Here is a 22,515-nt window from a genome sequence, read left to right on the forward strand (position 1 = left end):
TGGATGTGAAGAGCAAAATATGGCAGAAAGAATTAAAATGGATGTAAAAGTAAATACTGTGGCAAATAGTGTTTGACTGTAATCAACATGAGATGAGTAAAAATAATTAAAAAATTTTTTTTTTTTTTATATGTGCTAAAAATGCCAGTCTTTGGTGAATTAAAGGAATATTCTGGGTTATTTATCACCTAATGTCTATGGACAGAATCTGATGTATGCTGCTGATCACTACATGAAGTACAAGTTTATAAAACAGTTAATAAACAGTAAATGCATAATTTTATACAATAGCAGCAACAGCTATATGACAAAAGACAGTTCAATTTATTATTAATAACAATCACAATAATTCTTCTGCAAAGTATACAGTTCAATACCCTAACTGTAGGATTTTGCAGTTGTTATTATTTAAAAATTCATATAGAATATCCAGTCACAGATGTGTGTTTATTATTGTTTTATTTTACAATAATTTACTATATGTATTATTTTTCAACAGCTTCAAATTTGGCTCATCCTATGAGAATTGAGAATAAGAAGTTTCCATTTTTTAGTTACCAAATAAGAGTTAGCTCAACTTAGCTCATGTTCCATGTCCCAACGTTCCATGTTCACTTTTTAGCTGCTCAGACACGAGTTGAATATAACTGTACAGATAAGGCTGAATGTAGTTTTTAATCACACAAGTCTACTAACAAGCCTCCATTCAATTGTTATAATTATTCTTACATTAGTTATGGTTTGTGCTGTGATAGTAGCATATTTATCTGTACTGCCAGGTTTATTTATCTGTACTACAGCTATTTCTGTAATCAACAACGAGCCAACGATTCTGCCCATAGACATTAAGTCGCAAATGACTTGGTAAATTCCTTTCAAGACTCTTTATGTGAAAATCAACTCATTTTTAATCTTATTTACTAGTTTAGTCACTGGTGAAAAAAAAAAAATATCACCATGAATGAGCTATATATGCTCTGACAACTGACTCTATGGGTAATGTAACCATTTGTTACATTGTTGAATCAGTGGTCTCCATCCCATCCATTAAATCAGGAGGGTTTCATAGCGTACCTGCTGGAACGTCTGCCCGTCTCTCAAAGTTGGGAAGTTTGTCTACAAAAGCGTCATCTTCTGACATCAGACAAATACGTCAGCCCAAAAGACAGGACAAGAAAGACGACAAAACACACACACAAAAAATAAAATAAACGTAATTCAAATTAAATAACAAATAATTGCAAAGAAAAACTAAAAAGTAACAAGTCATTAAACTCAGACGTAACAATGTATGCACGGCACAGATTTAGAAGACTAAAAAGACGATAACTAAAGAAAAGTGAATGGAATGGTAAAAAAAAAAAAAAAAAAAATGATGAAAAAAACCCCCCCAAAAAGATGGAATAGCACAAGCAACAGATAGACCAACATCCATGAAAAGCTCTAGATTAATAAACTCTTGATTCACATGACAAAACTGTTTGCAAATCTCAGGAAAATATGGAACAAAATCTTTCCCTGCCTGGCATCAATGAAAGCTTCCAATAAAAGCATTCAGACTGGTACAGCAGATCTACCATTTTGAAAAGTCCAGCAAAGACACACTGGCTTGGTTTCACAGACAGGGCTTAGACTAAGCCAGGACTAGGCCTTAGTTAAATTAGAGTATTTAAGTGGCTTTTATAAACGTGCCTTAGAAAAAACATTACTGGTGTGCATTTTCAGACAAAACAAAGGCACTGATATATTTTAAGATACAGTCACTGCAAGTTAGCTCAAACATGCATTTTAGTTAGTAATTTTTTTCTGTAAATCGTCAAACGCCTTTTTAGCCCTTTGTTTATTTTTACAATGTAAAGATACATACAGATGGACAAGAATTTTTAGGGATTATAATTTAACTTATAGGATAGAACCTATACAATATCCAATTAATCCCAGCAATATTTCCACTTAAACACGCACAAGACAAAATGATGCACATAGTCAAGCTATTATTCAGTCTATGTTAAGCAAAACGTCTTAGGTTACAACTGTAACCCTAGTTCCCTGAGAAGGGAACGAGACGATGCGTCAATGACGCTTTGGGAGCGCTCCTGCGTGATTGCGTCTGAAGCACCTATGTCAACTAGTCCAATGGCGAGAGTGGGCGTCACGGGCGGGTGACGTGACGACCAGGAAAGGATAAAGGACACCCGGTTAAGAACCGCGCTAGCTTCGAAAAGGGCCGAAACAAGTCGATCACAGTGATGTAGGAAGTATGGCAAAGTGACGCATCGTACAGTCGTAACCTGAGACGTTCCCTTTCGAGGGAACTGGCGATGCGTCAATGACGCTTTGGGAACGAGAATGCCCAACACGCCATACGAACCAGAACCTGTCTGTGTCAATACTGCACAACTAAGACAAGAGCACTTGAGAACCTGGGGAAGCGCCCAGGTCGAAGTTGCAAAACCTTACGAATGTGAGCGGAGAGGACCAGCCTGCCGCATACCACATATTACAGGGATATCTACATATATATAATAAGGCTTCTAAGCCGCCATACTCCTGTCCTGGTCTAAAAGCACCACGGAGGAAACAACCAAAGGTTGCTGGCATGAGGCCCAACAGTTTCTCGAACTGTTTCACAGTGCGTGACTGCTCATGTGGAATAGGAACCAGTATTTCCTCATATAACCATGGAGCGGAGAAACCGCCGCGTGATCTTGATCGTACTAAGTGGGTTTCCCCTCGGGGAGAACCCTCTGGTTCTGAGCCACCACTGCAAGGGTCTCATATACAGTAGGCCAAAGGGTATCACATTGGACGCTGCTGCCATGAGGCCCAACAGTTTCTCGAACTGTTTCACAGTGCGTGACTGGCCTAGCTTTAACTCTTTTGTGGCTGTGAGGATAGCAGCTACACGAACGGGCTATAGTGTGGCTCGCTTCGTGACTGAATCCCATACCACACCAAGGAAAGTGGTTCTCTGTAGTGGAGAAAGCACACTCTTCTTGGCATTGAGTCTCAACCCCAATTTCTTTATCTGAGCGAGGACGACATCTCGATGCCGAACCGCTAACTGCTCTGATTCCGCCAGAATCAGCCAGTCATCGATGTAGTTCAGAATGCGTAGCCCTGCAGCCTCGCGGGGCCAGAGCTGCATCTACGCACTTCGTGAACGTGTGGGGTGATAGAGCTAGACTGAATGGAAGCACCCGATAATGGTATTCTTTGCCCCCAAAAGAAAACCTCAGGAACTTCCTTTGTTGAGGGAGGATGGAAGTAAGCGCCTTTTAAATCTATCGTGACAAACCAGTCCTCGGATCTGATTTGAGTCATGATGTGTTTGAGTGTGAGCATCTTGAACTTGAGTTTCATGACTGCACATTACAACACACAAAGATCTAAAATGGGACGCAACCCCCCATTCTTTTTCGGAACAATAAAGTAGCGGCTGTAAAACCCAGATTCTCTGTCGGGCAAGTACACCTGCTCTATAGCTCCCTTCGCTAATAGAGACTCTATTTCTTGCTCCATCACCAGAGCCTGCTCGGGATGTACTAACGCGAGTAGCACCCATATACTGAGGTGTACACCGCTCCATCCCGGTCGGGGTTGCCCTCAGAGGTCTGACACCAGTGGCATCAGGACCTTGGCCGAAGCCTTTTTCACAGAAAAACAGTCCTCAGATCCAGGGGAGCACAGGAAATTACACTCTGCCTATACAATGAGTTTGTTAATGGCTAGTGCTGCTCCGCCCAGCAGCCCCATATACAAAGTTATAAACTCCAAACTCATTGTACACAGGAGATTGAGATGTAGAATCTTCAATTCCCTTAACTTGATGCCATCCATCTCCTCGGAGGTGGACAGCTGTAGCACCAAATTATACCATTTAATTCCTCAAAATTAAATGTAGTAAAAGATCAACCAGACAAGTTAACACGGTCTGGATGAATTACTGAACCTATACATGAATCTAACTAATGAAAGTCAGATAAGCAAATTTAAATGCAGCCCACTTATTTAATTCCTCAGAATCAAACAGCAAAAAATCAACCAGACAAGTTAATATAGTCTGGATGAAAGGCTGAATATATATTTATATATATATATATAGGCTTATATACAAAAAATAGTTTCAACATACAATAAAAGAATCATAAATTCATAGCTTGCAATACACTATGTATCTCTTTAATGAATGCATTGCATTTGCATAACCACTGGATTCTTATTGCAGTCTTTTTTTAAATAAACAGTAGCATGGGGAAACTCCCGATAGTGCACACACGTCGGTAATTTTCATGAATGAACGTAGCCCGTCCACTATTATTCTTATTGCAGACCCCGTAATCTACGCGCTGCCTCAGCACATGCGAGATCCGAGGTCGAGTAACAGAATCTTTATTGCAGACCCGTAATCTACGCGCTGCCTCAGCAAACGCGAGATCCGAGCCAAAGAATCTTTATTGACTTTCTTCCCTCGAGAGGAAAGCCATCAGGAGCAGAGCTAAACTCTCGATAGCGGCACTGCGAGGAACGCGAGCCTGAACACCCTCCTCAAAGAGTGACAGCCCTCGAGCGCTGACAGAACATGCTCCGTTCCAAACAAACAACACATACATCGTCAAGAAAGAAGGCAGGGAGGAACACAATCTAAGGTTGTTTGTTCGCCATAATATCTATGCTTTTGACTGGTATAGTGACAGACAACAATAAATAAGACAGACAGTATGTAACACAGAGCGCTTGCTGAGGCACAGAAGCTAGCGCGGTTCTTAACCGGATGTCCTTTATCCTTTCCTGGTCGTCACGTCACCCGCCCGTGACGCCCACTCTCGCCATTGGACTAGTTGACATAGGTGCTTCAGACGAAATCACGCAGGAGCGCTCCCAAAGCGTCATTGACGCATCGCGAGTTCCCTCGAAAGGGAACTATATTTTCAGCAAAGCAATAAATCTTCCGCCATAATTTCCAGCGATCTAATACATGACTGCAGAATGCCGGAGATTTCACTTCAGTATTATAAACTAAACAGCAGCATCACCATACTGTTTTACTCTAAACTAAAAAAAAGCTGTGAAAATATCACTACAGTGAATTCAAAACTGTGATTACAACTGAGCACTATGGCACCTTAAAGGGATAGTTCGGCCAAAATGATATTTAACCCATGATTTACTCACCCTCAAGCTGTTCGAGATGCATATGTCAATCTTTTTTCAGACGAACACATTTTCAGTTATTTTAGAAAATGTCTTAGATCTTTCAGTGGTTATAGTGTGAAGTTCTACGTCACGACGCTTCCTACGCTACGTCCTACGTCATACGCCAGCATCCATCTCTGTGAACGCGCGTCGACCGCTACCGGAAGCCAGTTATTTTCGTTTATAAAGTTTTAAATATGTATATTTTTACGACAAAACTGCACGGATTACCCTCAGAAGGCCTTCGTTTATCCCCCTGGAGCCGGATGGATTACTTTTGTGAAGGATGCATGCACATTTTGGGACTTGGAGGAGGTGGACCCCATAGCAAAAAGATTGACATATGCATCTTGAACGGCTTGAGGGTGAGTAAATCATGGGTTAAATATCATTTTTGGCCCTGTTACACTGAATTCTAGATAGAAAGGCTGATTTCCAGAGCAGACACATAAAGACGGAGCAGCATGGCAAAGCAGAGAGAATGATGGGAAATGGAGTCACACCTGACACAGACACGGAGAGCTCTTTACCGACGGTGGGAGTGGTGGCAGCACTCAGAGAGTTGGTGGAGGAGATGGAAGAGGTGCTCTCCGCACGGGCCAGTGGAGCCAGAGGAGGGGGGCTTGACGAGTGTACAGGGGGGCTGAACGGCCGATTCTGATACGAAAAGCAGGGAAAAGGAAGAATAGACAGAGGGGATATTCAGTAACAAAAGAGTAGGAGTTTATCATTCTGGTCAGGTAATCAGGAGGAAATTTACTCTGAGCACCCTGTGGTAGTGTTCCTTGTTTTTTGTTTCATTAAATAAAGAATTGTATTGAATGAAAATGAAATATGTTGTAAATCTGGTATCTGGGTCTGGTTTTCTGAGGAATGAGTTCTTACACCCTATAAAGGTTTTTAAAATTAATTGGGTCATAAAAAGGTCAGTGACACTGAGACTGTAGGGAACTAACAGGGACAGTAATATTTACCATTTAAAAGTATTGTAATTTTTTTTATGTTATCACGTACCACATCCCCTACGCTTGGTTTCCCTGGAGGCAGTTTGGGTCGTGAGGGTGGCCGAGGTGGGGGAGGGGGAGGGGGAGAGCTGCTGGTAGCCAATGGGGTAGATGGGCGTACAGGGGAGGAGGAGCCTGTGGAGCAAGAGTATTCCATTAAAGCAAAGCCATACAAACAGTAACATGCATCAAGCCCATTCAAGAGTTCTACCTAATTTGGATAAAATGGCAATACATTAAAAAAGTTATGTTACTTGATCAAAATAGCCTCACAAATCACCTATAGAAAGCCAGGATGCTTAGAATATACTGTGGAAACAATGAAAACAAAACATTATTTGTATCTTTGAAAATGAAGATGTTTACGGTATATAAAAATAGATGCATGACACTTCTGATTAGAGCACTGCTAAAACACGAAACCCAAAAATGTAGTAGTACCATTATGCACAAGAGTGGTGAGAATGTACATGTCTCTATATAGAAAATAACGAGGCAAAAAGTTGTCAGATATATTTCACTTCACCCCTCTTACTAAGAAGGCTCTCCTGTAAAAACCCATATTACATGGTGGTGACTAGAGCAGAACGACTTGAAATTCAGACTTAACTGAATTTATATGCATTTTCAATATACAGAAACTTTTGTTACTGCTTATTACTCAAGGGTATATTCTATAAATCAAAATGTGTTTATTCAATAATGTGGATTTTTTTATTGGTGGTTGTCATTTTTTAAAGGGTTAGTTCACCTAAAATTAAATACTGATTATTACTCATCATTCAAACCTGAAGTGACTTTTGTTCTTCAGTGACATACAGAAGGAGAAGTTTACCAGATGTCTGAGCTGCTCTCATTCAAATTATGAGAGTGGATGGGGACCAGCAGTTGTCAAGCTCCAAAAAGGACCAAAAAGCATAATAAAAGAAGTCCATATGACTTTAGCTCTATATTTCAAGTATTCTGAAGCCATGTGATAGCTTTGTGTGAGGAACAGACTGAAGTATTCACTGACATTTTTTTCTTTTGGAAAATCTTGCTTGATAGCCATGGCTATCATTTACTTTCAACATGTGGAAAGACAAGCTTTCTGCTAATAACTCATTTTGTGCTCCACAGAAAAAATAACCTCATTCGGGTTTCAAAATACAGGTGGGTAAGTAAATGATGACAGAATGCTAATTTTCGGGTGAACTAAACCGTTAATGTTCAGTGACCACTGGTCCGTTTGACTGTTTTGTTTTTAGATCAGACTCACCACTTTCATTTCCACCTGTACTAGCTGGAGGAATGGGCCCTGGTGATGACACTACCGCCCTGTATGTAGGAGGTGGTGGAGGAGGAGGTGTGGAACGTGGTCCTTGACAAATATCTTTGGGTGAAGTGCTGCTCTCACTGGGGTCCTCTTTTGATGGAATCTCATCAGGGCTTTTCTTGTCCTCTTGGTTCAGAACCAAGGGCGGGGGGATTGTGCATACACTTGTCTCTACAGTGGTTGGCGGGCTGTTAGTTGAGTCTGATCGGGTCTCTGTCAGAGGAGCACATGACGAAAAGTCTGTAGTGGATTGAAAAAGATCATCTGGTGTCGGTGGGGGCGGGGCCTCTTCCACCGGAGGAGGCGGGACAGTTGGAGGAGAAGGAGTGGTGTCTTTGGGAGCATTTGGAACAGGTGGGGGGCTTTCCCTTTGTGACTCACTGAAAGGAGGAGAAGGTGCCGGCTCTGCAGGAGGAGGTGGAGATTTTGGTAAAGAAATCGGCTCCTCAGATGGAGGGGGTGATTTAGGTAGTGGGGGTGCTGGTTCTGCTGGGAGAGGCGGAGATAAGGGGAGTGGAGGTGCTGGCTCTCCTCCTTCAGAGGAAGGAAGTCTTTCAGGTGACGCATCATTGAAGCAGACCCATTTGTCTTCAGCATCTTGACCAGGTTTTGGAGAGTCTTCTGGACCAAAGATGTTGTCCAGATCAGTTATAGAGGGCCTCTGTGAGGTCAGCCTTGAATTTTCCTCTTCTTTCTGTACATCTGCATCAGGTACCACACATATATCATAAAGGAACAGAAGAGTTATTAGCAGGCCATAAACAGAAGGGAAGACAAATGAAAAGGCAAGGGATAAAAGACAAGCACAAAACAAACCAATCACACACTTGTTGGGGCCCAATATTGGTACAGACCAGGGGTGTCCCAACCTGCTCCTAGAAGGCCAACGTCCTGCAGAGTTTAGCTCCAACACACCTGCCTGGAAGTTTCTAGTATGCCTTAAGACCTTTATTAGTTGGTTGAGGAGTGCTTAATTAGTGGCATTAAAATCTGCAGGACAATGGCCCTTCAGGAGCAGTATAAGACCCCTGTTATCTGAGGCCTGGGTGGAGGGGGATCTTACCAGTAGGCTCTGTAGCAGGAGATTCAATCGGAGGAGGGGAGGTCGGCACATTCTTAGGCGGAAGCGGAGGCAGAGCTGCAATGACATTAGTGCAGCTAAGATAAGCTCTCACATACACCCCCCACCAGGCCATGTCTCCATGCCCCACAGCACCATGCAAAGGCAAGGTCTCATTCAGGCAGTCAGGGACAACAGAAAGGGACTGTGGCATGGGATGAATAGCTCAGACTCTATGATAACCCTTCACTCTCTGTGACCTAGTAGTTCACACTACTTTCATATTATTTAGGATGTAACCATTTTTTATGTTAATTTATGTAAGGATCACTTATTTGTTTAGTGTGTATCTACCAGGGCTTGCACATACTAGTCAATTAGTCAATCATTTCTATGATTAGTTCTCTAGTTCAAGGGTTTTCAAATTAGGGCCCAGGGACCGTCAGGGGGCCACAAGGGTGCTTAAAGGGCCATACAAAATTTGATAGAAAAAAGATTTTATTAGAGCTCTCAGAATTAACGTTTATAAATTTGTTTTAATTAAAAATACACCAAAGCTTATATCATTACTGTTTCATTCTGATTCTATTTTATTCTACTGACATACCAAGTTTTTAGCAATGAGAAATAGAGTTGCATTATTTCGACAACTAGTCTTTAGTCTGTTTCATATGGCAACAAAAAGATAATTCCTCTGTACACAAATTGCATTCGTGTAGTTGCATGTTATTAGCTTTGTTAAATTAATAGTTTAAGCACTTTGCAATTTTCAACTTTCTCACTGTATCAAACTCTCCAGCTGCCCAGACCGTTGAGGCAGCTAGTCTTTGAGTCATTGATATATGGTAAATACTGACTCAGTTCACAGTCGACTACTTTCTTAGACAACTGGTCATCTAGTAAAAATGAGTAGTCATGCAAGCCCTAGTATTTACATATTTATGTAAATATACATTCAGAGATATATCACTATTAGAAGGCCAAAACTCATTTATAATCATAGCCTTAAGCTTAACTTAAGCCCACAGATACAGCTCAGCATCACTTGGCTTTTTTTAAGCATAGACACACATGAAAATAGGCCACGTTGAGTAAACCGTCACCAAAAGACATGAGTACAGGATGAGCTGGATGACTCTTCATTGCTTTCATAGCTAATGACTTGAGAAATTAGTAGGTTAATGGAGACTGCCAAAGGGGAAGTTAAAATAAAAAAACTGGAGGCAATTATGATTTTTCCATTCAGTCGACCGTTCACCATTTTGGAACTTATGGGTTTATGATACCAGGATGATGGCAATCATGCCACACAATCAATGACTTACTTCCTGTAGGAAAAGGTGTTGCCAGTGAGGATTCTAGGTGTTGCTCAGGCAGGGGTGCACCCCAAACCCCAGGTTCCTCTATCACCGCTAATTTATGGAAAAGGACATGATACACAGTTGATGGGGAGCAGAATTAACAGCTGTGTGACTCACAGAGAGGAAGGAATCACCATGCAACACTTATCTATCCCTATATCTGTCATAAATGGCCAGTAAATCTAATTGTTTTAATCTCAACTGCTGCAAATGGAATTGAGTGGGTGGCAACACAACTAGTACGCACTGATGAATGTTTTGTTCTATAGTTCACATTACATAAAGCTAAAAACCAGTACTGATTTTATAAACAAACAAACAGTACTCTTAAATACTTATAGCTGAAATATGAGCATTATCTTCATACCCTCTGTGAGTCTCCTGAAGACACATATTGTATATGACAGAAAAATGAATTTTTGTTCAAGTGAATAAAGTAACACAAAGAATCTGGGCCGTGATCAGCTTGTATTGGATATGTGAATGGTTAAAATTCAGTGACCCTGTAAATGACAGATCAACATCCATGAGCAGAACTAAGAGGTAAGGATATGGTGACAAGCTGTACCTTCACTGGTCTTCTGCTCATCAAAGGCTGTCTCCAGTGGAGGGCCGAATAAGGCTGTTGCATCCTCTGGCACTGGAGATTTCTTATTACTAAAATGGAGGAGAATTAAGCCAGATCTGCATGACTCATCCACACAGATGCAGACTAGTCACATTCAGGCTGCAACTCTAAAAGTCTGTGATATAATCCATTTAGACTCAGTTAAACAACTACAATTTTTAAAAGACTCTAAGTTGCAGCAAGCATGGTTATATATATGCATTATTTTTTTTTTAGAATGTACTGTAACTAGTTTTAATTTTTATTCTGTTTTGTATTTTGGTTTTCATTTTGAGGTTTTACTTAGTTCAAACATGTCAACTCTCTGAATAGTTTTGTTATTGAACATAGCAATGTTAATGTATTTGGTCTTGGTGGACTAGACCTGCTACACTGATGCTGCTTTTGTTGATTATTGTTGCTGCAGAGCAAGTATGGATTTGCTACTGCTAATAGATACACAGACACACTGCTGTGAGCAAGTAAGATATGCTGCTATTGCATAAATAGATAAAAGAATCCTGTAGCAGATCTGGTCAGGTGGAGCTAAAAGGGAGGTGGAAGTTTCAGAGGAACTCTGATAGCACGCTGCAGGCTAGCTTACAGCAAACAATGAACCAGGTTGAATCCGAAATCACCCCCTATACCCTCAAATCGGCGTTATTTGAGGGGATAGCCATTTGTAGTGGTGTCCGAAACCATAGTGAATGTTATTGAGTGCACTTATTCAATCCCACATTACATTGCACTGCAATAACGAGTGTACAACTGATGTACGCTCAATGGCTGTCTGAATTCGCTCACTTCTTTTCATTCACTTCTTTAAGTGAACAGTACTATTGGACTTACGTAGGGAATAGTGAATGAGGGTTTAGGGGGCGATTTCGGATTCAGCCCCAGAGACTATTTTTATGTTGAGCAAGCAATATCATTGGCTTGCAGGATCAGCAGAGGCCAATCAGCTTGTGTCATGCGGTAATGATGTAATTGCTTGCGGATTGCATGTAAAGGACCTATCAGCCTGCGCCCTCTAGAGTTTCATGACTGAACTAGATATTTTAATTGGTAAATAAATACTTTGAGATTTTATATAGTTTCAGTTCCAGAAATTGTAGTTACTGCACAAACTGTTCAATCTACCTATGATGACACACAATGCACTTTTATCAGAAACTGCACCATACTGAAAATAATACCATTAACATAACCATTCTTTTTGGAAAATTCACACCAACACTACATACTGCAGTACTTGCGGACAATAAAATGTAATATAAATGCACCATCATTGCTGCATTTATCATACTTTTTTTTTCAGCAAAATTTATTTTACCTACACCTAAATGCCATGTACAAAAAGCAACCAGTTATATATATATATATATATATATATATATATATATATATTATAGATCACAGTCAGGCTTGGGATATTAATTCAATCGGACCATTCGGCTTTGGCTGAAAAATAATTTTCTCTGTAATTTGCTTTAGTTTTTTTAGAACACATTTATACTTCCAGTTTAATTTTTGGTCTTCTGCAAAGTTCATTTATTTCATTTTTATTTTAGTTAACAATCAAATTTTTTCTTTGCTAGTTGTCGTATTTGTAATAGTTTTTGTGAACAATAATACACTTGGAAATAACAGACAAAAAGTGTGTAAGTGTGCGTATAGATACCTAGCAGGCTCGGGAGTGGGTGCAGGTGCAGATGCAGGTGCAGGTGCAGGTGCAGGTGCAGGCGCAGGCGCAGGCGCATGTGTTGTAGACGGGGCAAGAGCTGGTGCGGGCGTTGGAACAACACGTCTCGGTCGTGCAATTTCTTCACCTGAGAATAACATCATGTTCATATGAACACACCTACTCCTACATATGCAAGCACACTTCCATATTCACAGGACAATTTAATTCCAGACAACTATTTATTGTCAGATTTAAAAAGACATAGACAACAGACTCATAAATCTAAGAATAAATTGTATTAAGTGCACTTACTGGGGTTTCTTTTTGCCAGCCCCTGAAACAGACAGAAGGCCAAAACATTCATAAGACTAAAAGCTCATAACACCATATCGCTCATCAGCTGAAAATAGTGCATTATGGGTAAATTTAATCAAGGGAATGGTGAGTCAAACTCAGACAGAACCAATGCCTTGATGCCCAGTAAATTACTGTTTCATAATGCAGTCTACAGCTGACAGAAAATTCCTATGATTGACTGATGAACAATCTTATCTAACTCATTGATGCATTAGTAACAAATAACCCTGTCATAAATGGTATTACATCGCAGGTTCTTCATGGTGGATATGAATTTCAAATAGACCACAGCATTTGTTTTTCCTTTTAAGTCAAAATGGCATTCTTTAGACTAAAATGTGAGATAATAGATATCATACAGTATTTAGATTAAGAACTCTTTAACATAGCTTATGCAAGGCTCTACGGCAACCAGCATACAAATTATTTAAAAGACATTTGCTTGATTTCCAAAGTAAGCATTTTTGGTGTCATGGATCTATAGCACAAAAGTAAGCATTATTTCTATTCACATGGGCCTTTTATTAGGTAGAAAAGAACAGATGAGGGAGAGAAAGTGAATAAGAATAAGTGACGTCTGTAAAGAGTAGTAGTTAATAAACTTTGAAAATAAAAATAATAATTTTTACTGGTCCTGACCTTTGCATCTTTATATGGAAATATCACCATATGTAACTATTAAGTCTCTTTAAACATGTCATATTTTGCTTATTTCATTAAATTGATAACATAGATATCTTCAAAATTCAAAAGCTGTCCCTCTGCTTCAACTGAATCATAAAGTGTTTCAAGCACTGGTGAACAGAAAAATAATTGTAAAAGGCACTTACCGGGCTACGTCTCTGTGACCAGCAAAAAGGAAGAGAGAAGAGACACCTGGTCAGAAAGTGATAAATCAGTAATACAGACTTCGATCAAAAGCAACCTCTGCTTCTGAACTGCATGGTGTGAATTAGACTATGTTCACCTTTATGCTGTGCTTTAGTGATGATTTTCAATTAAAGATCAGTTGTTTTAGATGAAGGCAGTGACAATTCAAGAGTGAATTACTTCAATTTTGATCTGTTTATTACATAAAATTATATTATAGCTCGGGAAGATATGGAATATATCAACTCATATTCAGCAATTCTTAAAAATGGCATTTATGCACGTATTGCCAACGTTGCACCTGTGCAGTACTGCTTGTCTCAGCACTGTTTGGTCTTCAGAGGATCCAAAAGCATAGAAAGTATGTACTGCTCAGCTCACTACAAAGAGATTTCAAAGATACGCCATACAGTGGGAAATTTTGTGGTCATACATAATACTCCTGGACCAAATTCACAGTTAGAATAGAAACGAAAGGACAAGAAAGTACATTTTCCTTGGACATCTATTCTTTCTAACTCTGATTTAACTTCATTATATTTCTTTTTTCCTTATTCTCACTCCATAATAGTTGGATTAAGCCCAGGAACAAGGGTTCTGAGTTCAGTCTGAGTGTGGCCCGTGAGTTCTGAATGATTAGGAATGATGTACAGTACACCAGTGACAAAGTCTAATCCAATAGGCTGTAAGCAATGGTCACCACCAATCAGAGCCAAGAGTGGGCAAGCAAATAACTGGCATGCAACCAAATGCTTTAATATAAGAGCTGAGCTGATGACTAAGGCTGGTGGGCCACTCATTCAAATAATAAACAGAGGAAAAGTGTTGAAGTGAAACATGCATAAACAAACACCAGATGCAAAATGACATTATCCATCATCTATAATGAAACTACAAAGTACAAACTACACAGTCAATACATTCTATTGCCTGTTTCAGTATCCAACAGTCCATCCCTAAACACACAAACTGACCCTAGATCAGTTCTTAACGTCATATTAAACACCATGCATGCAAACTTCACCATGCCAAAAGAGAAATGTTAGAAGAAGATGCCACTCTAAAAGAGGATAAAGTATAAACAGCTTACCGGACTATTCCTCTATATCAGCCAGCGTTAGAGTAAGGACAGATAGAAACAGAAAGACAGGCAGGGTAGAGACAGAAGAAGAGAGAGCATTATCGATCTACAATAGTATAGTGCTGGTAAGCATGCACAAATACGTCACACGTGAATTTTAGAGGAATGACAAGGCAGAAATGTCTTCAAACACAGATTACAGTATGATGAAACACTGTGCAAACCCAGTACATTTTTCTGTCAACCACAGATATCGCCTCCAGCACATACTGTAATATATCTCAGCTAATAAGGAGATCAGTCAAACGTGGCAACAAATCAAGATCTCAGTGAGTGACCTGAATGACTTTACTCATAGCTTGAGTGAACGCTACTAAATATATAAAAAATCTATTTAATAAGCACATCAAAGGAATGTTTCACCCAAAAAAAATATTCATGTGGTTCCAAACTTATATTTGATTTTTATATTTCCATGGAACACAATATTATACACTACCATTCAAAAGTTTTGGGTCCTTAAGATTTTTAACGTTTTTAAAAGAAGTTGTTTACACTGCAAGTCTTAATGCAAAGATGTGACCTATTGACCATATGCAATTTTCTGTCCCACCTGTTTACTTTCACTTTAGACACAACTGGTATCCAATATCTGGCCAAAATAATTCTGTTGGTGATCGCTTTACTATGTGACATTGTTGACCCTCAGGTATTGAATGGCCATACTAAAATTATTTTATAATTCACGTCGGGTGGCCATGATTATTTGCCAGCATGGATAAATTAAAAGCGGTCATTGATGTTTGCAGCGGAAAAAATCACGGACCGGATATAGACAGGAAAATAATGGTAATTTTCCTTTGTTATTTTTGTAGCACGGTAAGATTTCATTTATTTGAGAGAGAGATCGTGAATTACTTGAGTGCATTTGTATGTAGTGAAGTTTGTACGTTTATTTACAAAAACAGTGACGTTATCACCTCACTGCTGAGACATAGCTTCCAGTAGCAAAGCTGTTATTTTAGCTGTTATTTCAAAGATTTACAGGGCAGAGGTTGAAAACCTCTTCTATGCTCATGAATGTTTCTATGTTTGTGTACAATTTCTAAACTATTAAGTTTCCACCTCAGTAAAAATGCTGTGAGTTTTAGTCCTGGTTCATACAGGCACGTCTTCTTCATTATACAACATTATAAATCTACAGTATCTCTGTGTCGCCCTCGCCTTTTGTTGGTTTGGAATTGCAAGGGGAATTCGGATAAACGTGTTTAGGCGTAGGTCGGATGTCCAGATATCACATATGTATCTGATTTAAAACCACATTTGGAAGTGGCTCAGAACGGATGCGGAAAAATCGGATCTTGTGCGAATTTAAATGCTCTATTTCAACATCTTTTAAGCTGTAAATCATTTCTGTGATTTCAAAGCAGAATTTTCAGTGGCCATTACTCCAGTTTTCAGTGTCATGAAATCATTCAGAAATCATTCTAATATGCACTTTTTATTTATTTATTTTAGCTCAAGAAACATTTCTTATTATTATCAATGTTGAAAACAGTTGTGGTGCTTAACATTTTTGTGGAAACACTGATTATGATGAATAGAAACTTCAAAAGAACAGAACATTTATTTGAAATAGAATGTTAATGTCTTTACTTGAATTTAATATATTATTTAATATATACACACACACATATATATATATATATATATATATATACACACACACACACACATATATATATATATATATATATATATATATATATATATATACACACATATTACTCAGCCCAAACTTTTGAACAGTAGTTTATATTGAAGCATTTCCCAGATTTTTTTTTTTTTATTGTTGTTCTCTTTTATGAAACAACAATAAATCTGTATAGGCATGATGCATAATAAGGCTATGGCAAACTGATGACATTTTTAGATTAGCCACTATTTATGTATTTTCCCTGATACAAAACTATTGAACACCTTCAGAAAATGTATAAAAGAGCAAACAAGATGTATGGGCTCCTTTTAATGGTATTTGTTCAATTATTTTTGGAGCATCACACTTCACAGCTCCAATCTCCAAAATGAAAAAGCATGGGGACTGTATGAAAAGAAAAGTCATACAGGTTTGTAACAAGTTGAAGGTGAATAAACAGCAACATTTTCGTTAGTTTGGGTGAACATTTTCTTTAAATTTGTTTGGCTTGCTGTAGCAATGACATGTATGTCAACATTAAGCTTGGAATTAAGACAGTCGAATGATCAAGCAGGCTCTGAGCACACTGGGTTTACAATGTGTGGCTTTATTAACTCTTGTTGGATGACTGCCCATAGAGGCTTAATAAAGAAGCAAAGCTTATCAATAAAACATGAATACCAGCTGGAACCCAGCACCTGGCCGAGAGGTGTGCTATATTAAGAAACCCCATGCTTTTGTGCTTTTGCTCGACTGTAACCCCACCGTTACATTTATCTCTCCCTGCGTTCTGGATGGTTGGCTGGATGTAATATCTCTGCCCTGACTACTCAGGTGAAGTATAGTAGAGAGTACAACAAGATGTATGAATTATCACTCTCCTCTGATGAAATGAGAGAGAGCACGATCACTATTGTATGGTTTCTGTTGTTCAACCTTGCTCACACTTTTCTGTCTAGTATTCATTGCTAATCCATCACCATGGTTACACAAATACGCACAGGTTGCCATGGCAGAGGACGGGCATGTGACTGATGATTAATTCATGAGTAAGGAATGCCAGACGTTCCAATATACTGGACAAAGTGGATTTCAGTCACTGAGGTCAAAATAAGTCTGCTTAAAGAACGTGTAATTTTTCAATGATAAAATACAAAGAAAGTACAAGTAAGCCATTTGTATGCTGATTTTCCTAAAAATTTAATTAGCAGGGTGTAGTTAAACATTTTATAACAATATAACTTTCAGAATATGCATAGAAATATATTTGACATTTCCTGAATATACACTACCGTTTAAGAGTTTGGGGGCACTAAAAAGTTTGGTCACAATTTAGATTAGGGTCCAATTCTCATTATTAACTAATTCTTAACTACGACTTATGCCTAAATAAACTCCAAATTATTGCTAATTAATAGTTAGTAAGGTAGTTGTTACGTTTAGGTATTGGGTAGGATTAAGGGATTTAGAATATGGTCACGCAGAATAACGCATTAATATGTGCTTTATAAGTACTAATAAACAGCCAATATCCTAGTGATATGAATAAGCAACTAGTTAATAGTGAGAACTGGACCCTAAACTAAAGTGTTACCAAAGGTTTTTAAAGAATTTAAAGAAATTGTTATTTGTCAATGATGCATTAAATTGATCAAAATTGAGAGTAGACTATTAAATTGGTTACAAAAGATTTCTATTTCATGTTCTTTTGAACTTTGTATTCAAAGAATCCTGAAAATAAATATCACAGTTTCCACACAAATATTAAGCAGCACAGTTTTTTTCAACATTGATAATAAGAAATGTTTCTTGTGCAGCAAATCATCACATTAGAATGATTTCTAAAGGATCATGTATTGACAAAAAACAATATTACTGTTTTTACTGTATTTTGAATCAAATAAATGCAGCTTTGGTGGGCATAAGGGACTTTCAAAAACATCTTAAAAAGCTCTGTTTGCTTGAGCATTCTGTTCAGCCCAGCAAACGCAAAAACACTGACTCAACCAAAGGTGTGAATTGGGTGGGACTGTGTGTTTGTTCAACCAACAGCAGACAGGAGGTTTCACCTGTTTGAAAACATTCAGAAAACTGCTCAAGGTTGTGGATTAGCATTCATTGAGCATACTGAGAGAGGAATTCATAGACGTGCAGATTTAACTTTGGGAATAAGAGCTAATGAAAACCCCAGAAAAGATAATTACTTTGTGACAGCTAAAGACCAATCTGAGTGTCAATTAATTTCAGGAACAAAGCAGAACAAGAAAAGGTAGGTGGTCCTGAGTTGTAGATCTGAGTAAGACTGATTGACAAGACACAAAAGGGCTTTAAAAGCTCATTGACAGAGTTGCATGTATCTGTGTATGAATAATTTAGCGTGTAAGTTCTTCTTGTGACACGTTCTGGCTGGGATGCCTACCTGTCAGTAGGCCTGCCGCACTATGCAGCGGAGTCATTGTGCCCAGTTTCCAAGCTGAATTATTGAGAGAGAACAGAGCGACACTCTAGTCAAAGAGACTCCGCCTGAAACTCCTACTCTCTCTGACTCCAGATAAAGACACACTCAGTGAGTCAGATAAGACTCATCTACACCATATCTCATCTGAATGACCTCTGTCAGACAGACTTTAGATGATGTCACCAATGAAAAAAGTTTTTAAAAGTCAATACTTCGGTTTGCAGAGATAATCTTTGTGGAATCTTAACCGCACACACCATATGAACCGGATGTTCTCAGCATATTCTCGCTTGTGAGTTAATGGTTATCAAATTATTTAATACAATCTGATGGATGATTTGGAAAATGTTCTCAGCAAAAGCTAGTCATCTGTATGGTATTCAGAAGGGCTAAAGTAGATTTATTGAACTGAATTCACAAACACTAAGTACCAAAAGTATCATTGTACTACCATGTACACTACCGTTCAAAGGTTTGGGGTTGGTAACATTTTTTAAATGTTTTTTAAAAGAAGTCTCTTATGCTAACCAAGGCTGAAATACAGTAAAACAATAAATTTGTGACATATTATTGCAATTTAAAATAACTATTGTAAATTATTTAAAAATGAGTAAAAGTCATTTATTTCCTGAGATGGCAAAGTTGAATTTTCAGCATCGTTACTCCAGTCTTCAGAAATCTCCTTCAGAAATCATTCTAATAAGATTGGTGAAACATTTATTATCAATGTTGAAAATGCTGTGCTGAAACCATGATCCACAAAATCTTTTGTAACAAATCTTTTGTAACATAAATGCTTTATAAAATTATCTTGCTAATTTGAATACTGTTTTGCAAGATAAGTCTGCTTTGAGCCAGTGGAGAATGATTAGACAGGTGTTGTCCACACATATATATTCATGTCCTGAATGCTACATGAAGGGTACACAAAGACTTTCCAGCATATATTCAAGGTACACCTAAAAATATAATTTAAAACTCCCTAAAACAGCTTTAACTAACAGGATGCAGCTATATAGATTGCCGAAACTCAACAATGTTTTTAGTGAAACGGCAGGTAGGCGTTTTTGGACTATTAATATGGCATGCAGCTCCATCTGAACTGCTCACACTGCCCTCTCCAGCACCAGCCTCCACAGTGAGACAGCCTCATATTATCCACACATCTACAAGCAAGGCTCCACAAAAAAAAAAAAGGCCTTTCTACTGTTAGCCAAGTTTGGCATGTGGCTTTTGTCATCACGTGAATATACAATTGAGTTGACAAGGTTAATACAGAACCTAAAGCACTTCCTCTTTTTTAACATATAAAATCTGCATCCGTGCAACAAGCTGTTTCCTCTCCTTACTGACAGAAACACTAAAGCCCTGTTCGGACGGGATTAGTTTTACAAGGGTAGATGGAGTAATGTAATTTTACCACAGGACGTCTGTAATAGTAATGGCCAATTCGCACGGGATAAGATATCTCAAACTGTATAGGTTATATATAAACAGTTAGGTCCAGTCGAACGATTTATTAATTAAATTAATTAAATTCTGACTGTATTCTGTTGGTAATAGGCACTTACCAAAAGCTTAAAGAAGTTTCGTGGCTCTAACAAGTGCTTTCAATCTTCTTTTTGATCTGAATGGTATGTGGAAAAAACTTGAGGTTGGACCACCGCCTAGAACGCAACTGAATGCTTCTTTAAGCGCCTCTGTACTGAAAAAACGTGGAAAACTACTTTTAAGCAGGAAATGACGCAATATTTACGTACATATTTACAGCTGGTCTATTCGCACAGGATTAGCATTACCTGAGGTCATTTTTCCGAAACTTTCCGAAGGTAAAAGTCGCCGTAATCTTTACTGACATTGATTACTGAGATGGCACATTCGGACAGGACTAAAATCACTGAGAAGCTCTAATAATTACTTTACCCCATCTCTCCATGTAAAATTAATCCCATCCGAATAGGGCTTAAGTGTCTCTCAAACTACTTCATGCACTGATTTACTGTCAACATAAACCAGAAAAAGCAGGATTACAGTATACTCACAATATATCAATATGATATATACGTGGAAATGAGGCTGATCCTTAATGTAATCGTGGGCAGAAGAGCAAAGTTCAATCTCTGCTAAATTGATCTAAAATGTATGTGTTTTTTTTGTTTTTTATGTCAGAGATTTAAATCAACAGTTTTTCAATAATAGACGAATATGTAAAAGTATGGTATCTGGGGTAAAAAAACACCCCTGCTTTTGGGGATAGGCCTAAAGGCACAACATGATGACTTATCCATTTGGTGACATGACATGGTTATATTCAGATGTGTAATATAATTTATTAAGTTGGCTGTCCACCTTAGAGATAATCACCATATTTATAATAAAACTATGATATTAATCATATATAATAAAACATCATATTTATTGTTACTATTGACAAGCCATATTGCACTTTTATGGAATCTCCTTCAAAGCTTTCTGTTTTTAAAATGAAAATATTTTGATGATGTTATATTTATTAAACAAAAATGCATTTCCTTTACTTATCAAAATAAACTGAAAATAGTACAAACTTTAGTGAAGTGATTATTTAGATAACTTAGTACGCAAAACTTGGGGTACTGGGGTAAAAGGGCTGCCTCACCACCTTAAGCAAAACAAACCACTTTAATGATTTATTTTTCCCAAAAAATGTGTTGACCCATCATTGTTTAATAAAAACATATATATTTTTTATCATTCATACACTATGGGAGAGCCTTTAGCCCCATTGTACCTTATATAAGCATCATTCTACCATGGTACACAGTATCCTTTTTGTAAGGGATGTCCAAATAAGTACAAAGTACAAAACCATTAAGACACAGAGTATCACATGGCACAATATTCTCTGCTATGTTAAGTTTAAGGAAGAAAAAGTGATAAGAAATGATATCATAAGCTTGGGATTCATGGGTAACATTGGCTGGACTCACCAGAGGCGAGGGAGACAGAGCTAAGTTGCCTATGGAGGCTTTTAATTCATCTACCGAAGGAGCTGCAAAGTTAGCGTCTGCTGGCAGGGGTTTGATTTTGATCTTAAACTTTTTGCGGTGGTCCTCCTCTTCTTCAGACTCACTGGAGGAGAAAAAGTGAGTCTTCTCTTTGGGGGCTGGTGGAGGGCTGTTAAGGGATCAGTTGTAAATTCCCATTATTACAACACTGGATGAATTTTATAGACCTTACATATTCTTAAGAATTAAATAACACAATTATGAATTTTTATTGGCAAAATTTTCATAAGTAAATCAAAATCATTTATGGCTCAATTAAAGGATATCTCCCTCTTCCTCCTCTGGCCTGATGCTATATCCTTCTTCATCTACCTCAGGCGAGTTCTGCAAGAGAAAAGAACTGAAGTGAGATTTTATTACAGAAGCAGTAGTATTATTTGATAGTTTAAATTAAATGGCCATTAATGTAGTAGGCTTTAGCTGTCATATGCTTTACTGAGTATCTTGAAAGATGTACTTACATATCTCTCCCAATCAATCTCCCCGCAGAAGCCATTTGGAGCCCCATTGGTCTTTTTCTGTGACTGAGCAAATCAAAACACAACTTTAGCAACATCGCTCAAATTCCCTGATATTTAGATGAGATGAGTTTGGCCTATTTAGGGGTGCCGCTGAGGGAATCTACAGGTGCTTAGTGAGTATTCACTTCTAGCTAAAAGACTTCTGTCTCTATATTCAGTACCGATTCAGTCTCTTGGGCTTCCTGTGTCACGGTCATCCATCATGAAGAAAATAAAGACATAATTTGAATTATTTTCCACCATTTCAAATCTCGAATT

General features: G+C 38.3%; 1 protein-coding gene across 10 annotated transcripts in view; it reads right to left on the reverse strand.

The window, feature by feature from the left end:
• The window catches only part of sgip1a (SH3GL interacting endocytic adaptor 1a), a 77,505-nt gene that overhangs the window by 11,275 nt on the left and 43,715 nt on the right, over positions 1–22,515 (reverse strand). For 3 of the 10 annotated variants that reach the window (XM_084426466.1, XM_084426472.1, XM_084426469.1), the window contains exons 4-16: positions 22,198–22,260; positions 22,003–22,060; positions 21,659–21,837; positions 14,545–14,556; positions 13,415–13,426; positions 12,540–12,561; positions 12,225–12,372; positions 10,505–10,593; positions 9,901–9,987; positions 8,579–8,653; positions 7,459–8,217; positions 6,211–6,335; positions 5,700–5,853 (exon numbers count right to left, since the gene is read on the reverse strand). In XM_084426466.1, coding sequence (XP_084282592.1) covers positions 5,700–5,853; positions 6,211–6,335; positions 7,459–8,217; positions 8,579–8,653; positions 9,901–9,987; positions 10,505–10,593; positions 12,225–12,372; positions 12,540–12,561; positions 13,415–13,426; positions 14,545–14,556; positions 21,659–21,837; positions 22,003–22,060; positions 22,198–22,260 — 1,783 coding nt within the window. Of the gene's footprint in view, positions 1–1,074; positions 1,135–5,699; positions 5,854–6,210; positions 6,336–7,458; positions 8,218–8,578; positions 8,654–9,900; positions 9,988–10,504; positions 10,594–12,224; positions 12,373–12,539; positions 12,562–13,414; positions 13,427–14,544; positions 14,557–21,658; positions 21,838–22,002; positions 22,061–22,197; positions 22,261–22,515 lie in introns of all 10 variants that reach the window. The other 7 variants (XM_084426465.1, XM_084426474.1, XM_084426473.1 and 4 more) reach the window with 5 other exon arrangements.

The sequence above is a fragment of the Rutilus rutilus genome, assembly GCF_951802725.1.
Source record: "Rutilus rutilus genome assembly, chromosome: 12".
Classification (NCBI taxonomy): Eukaryota; Metazoa; Chordata; class Actinopteri; order Cypriniformes; family Leuciscidae; genus Rutilus; species Rutilus rutilus.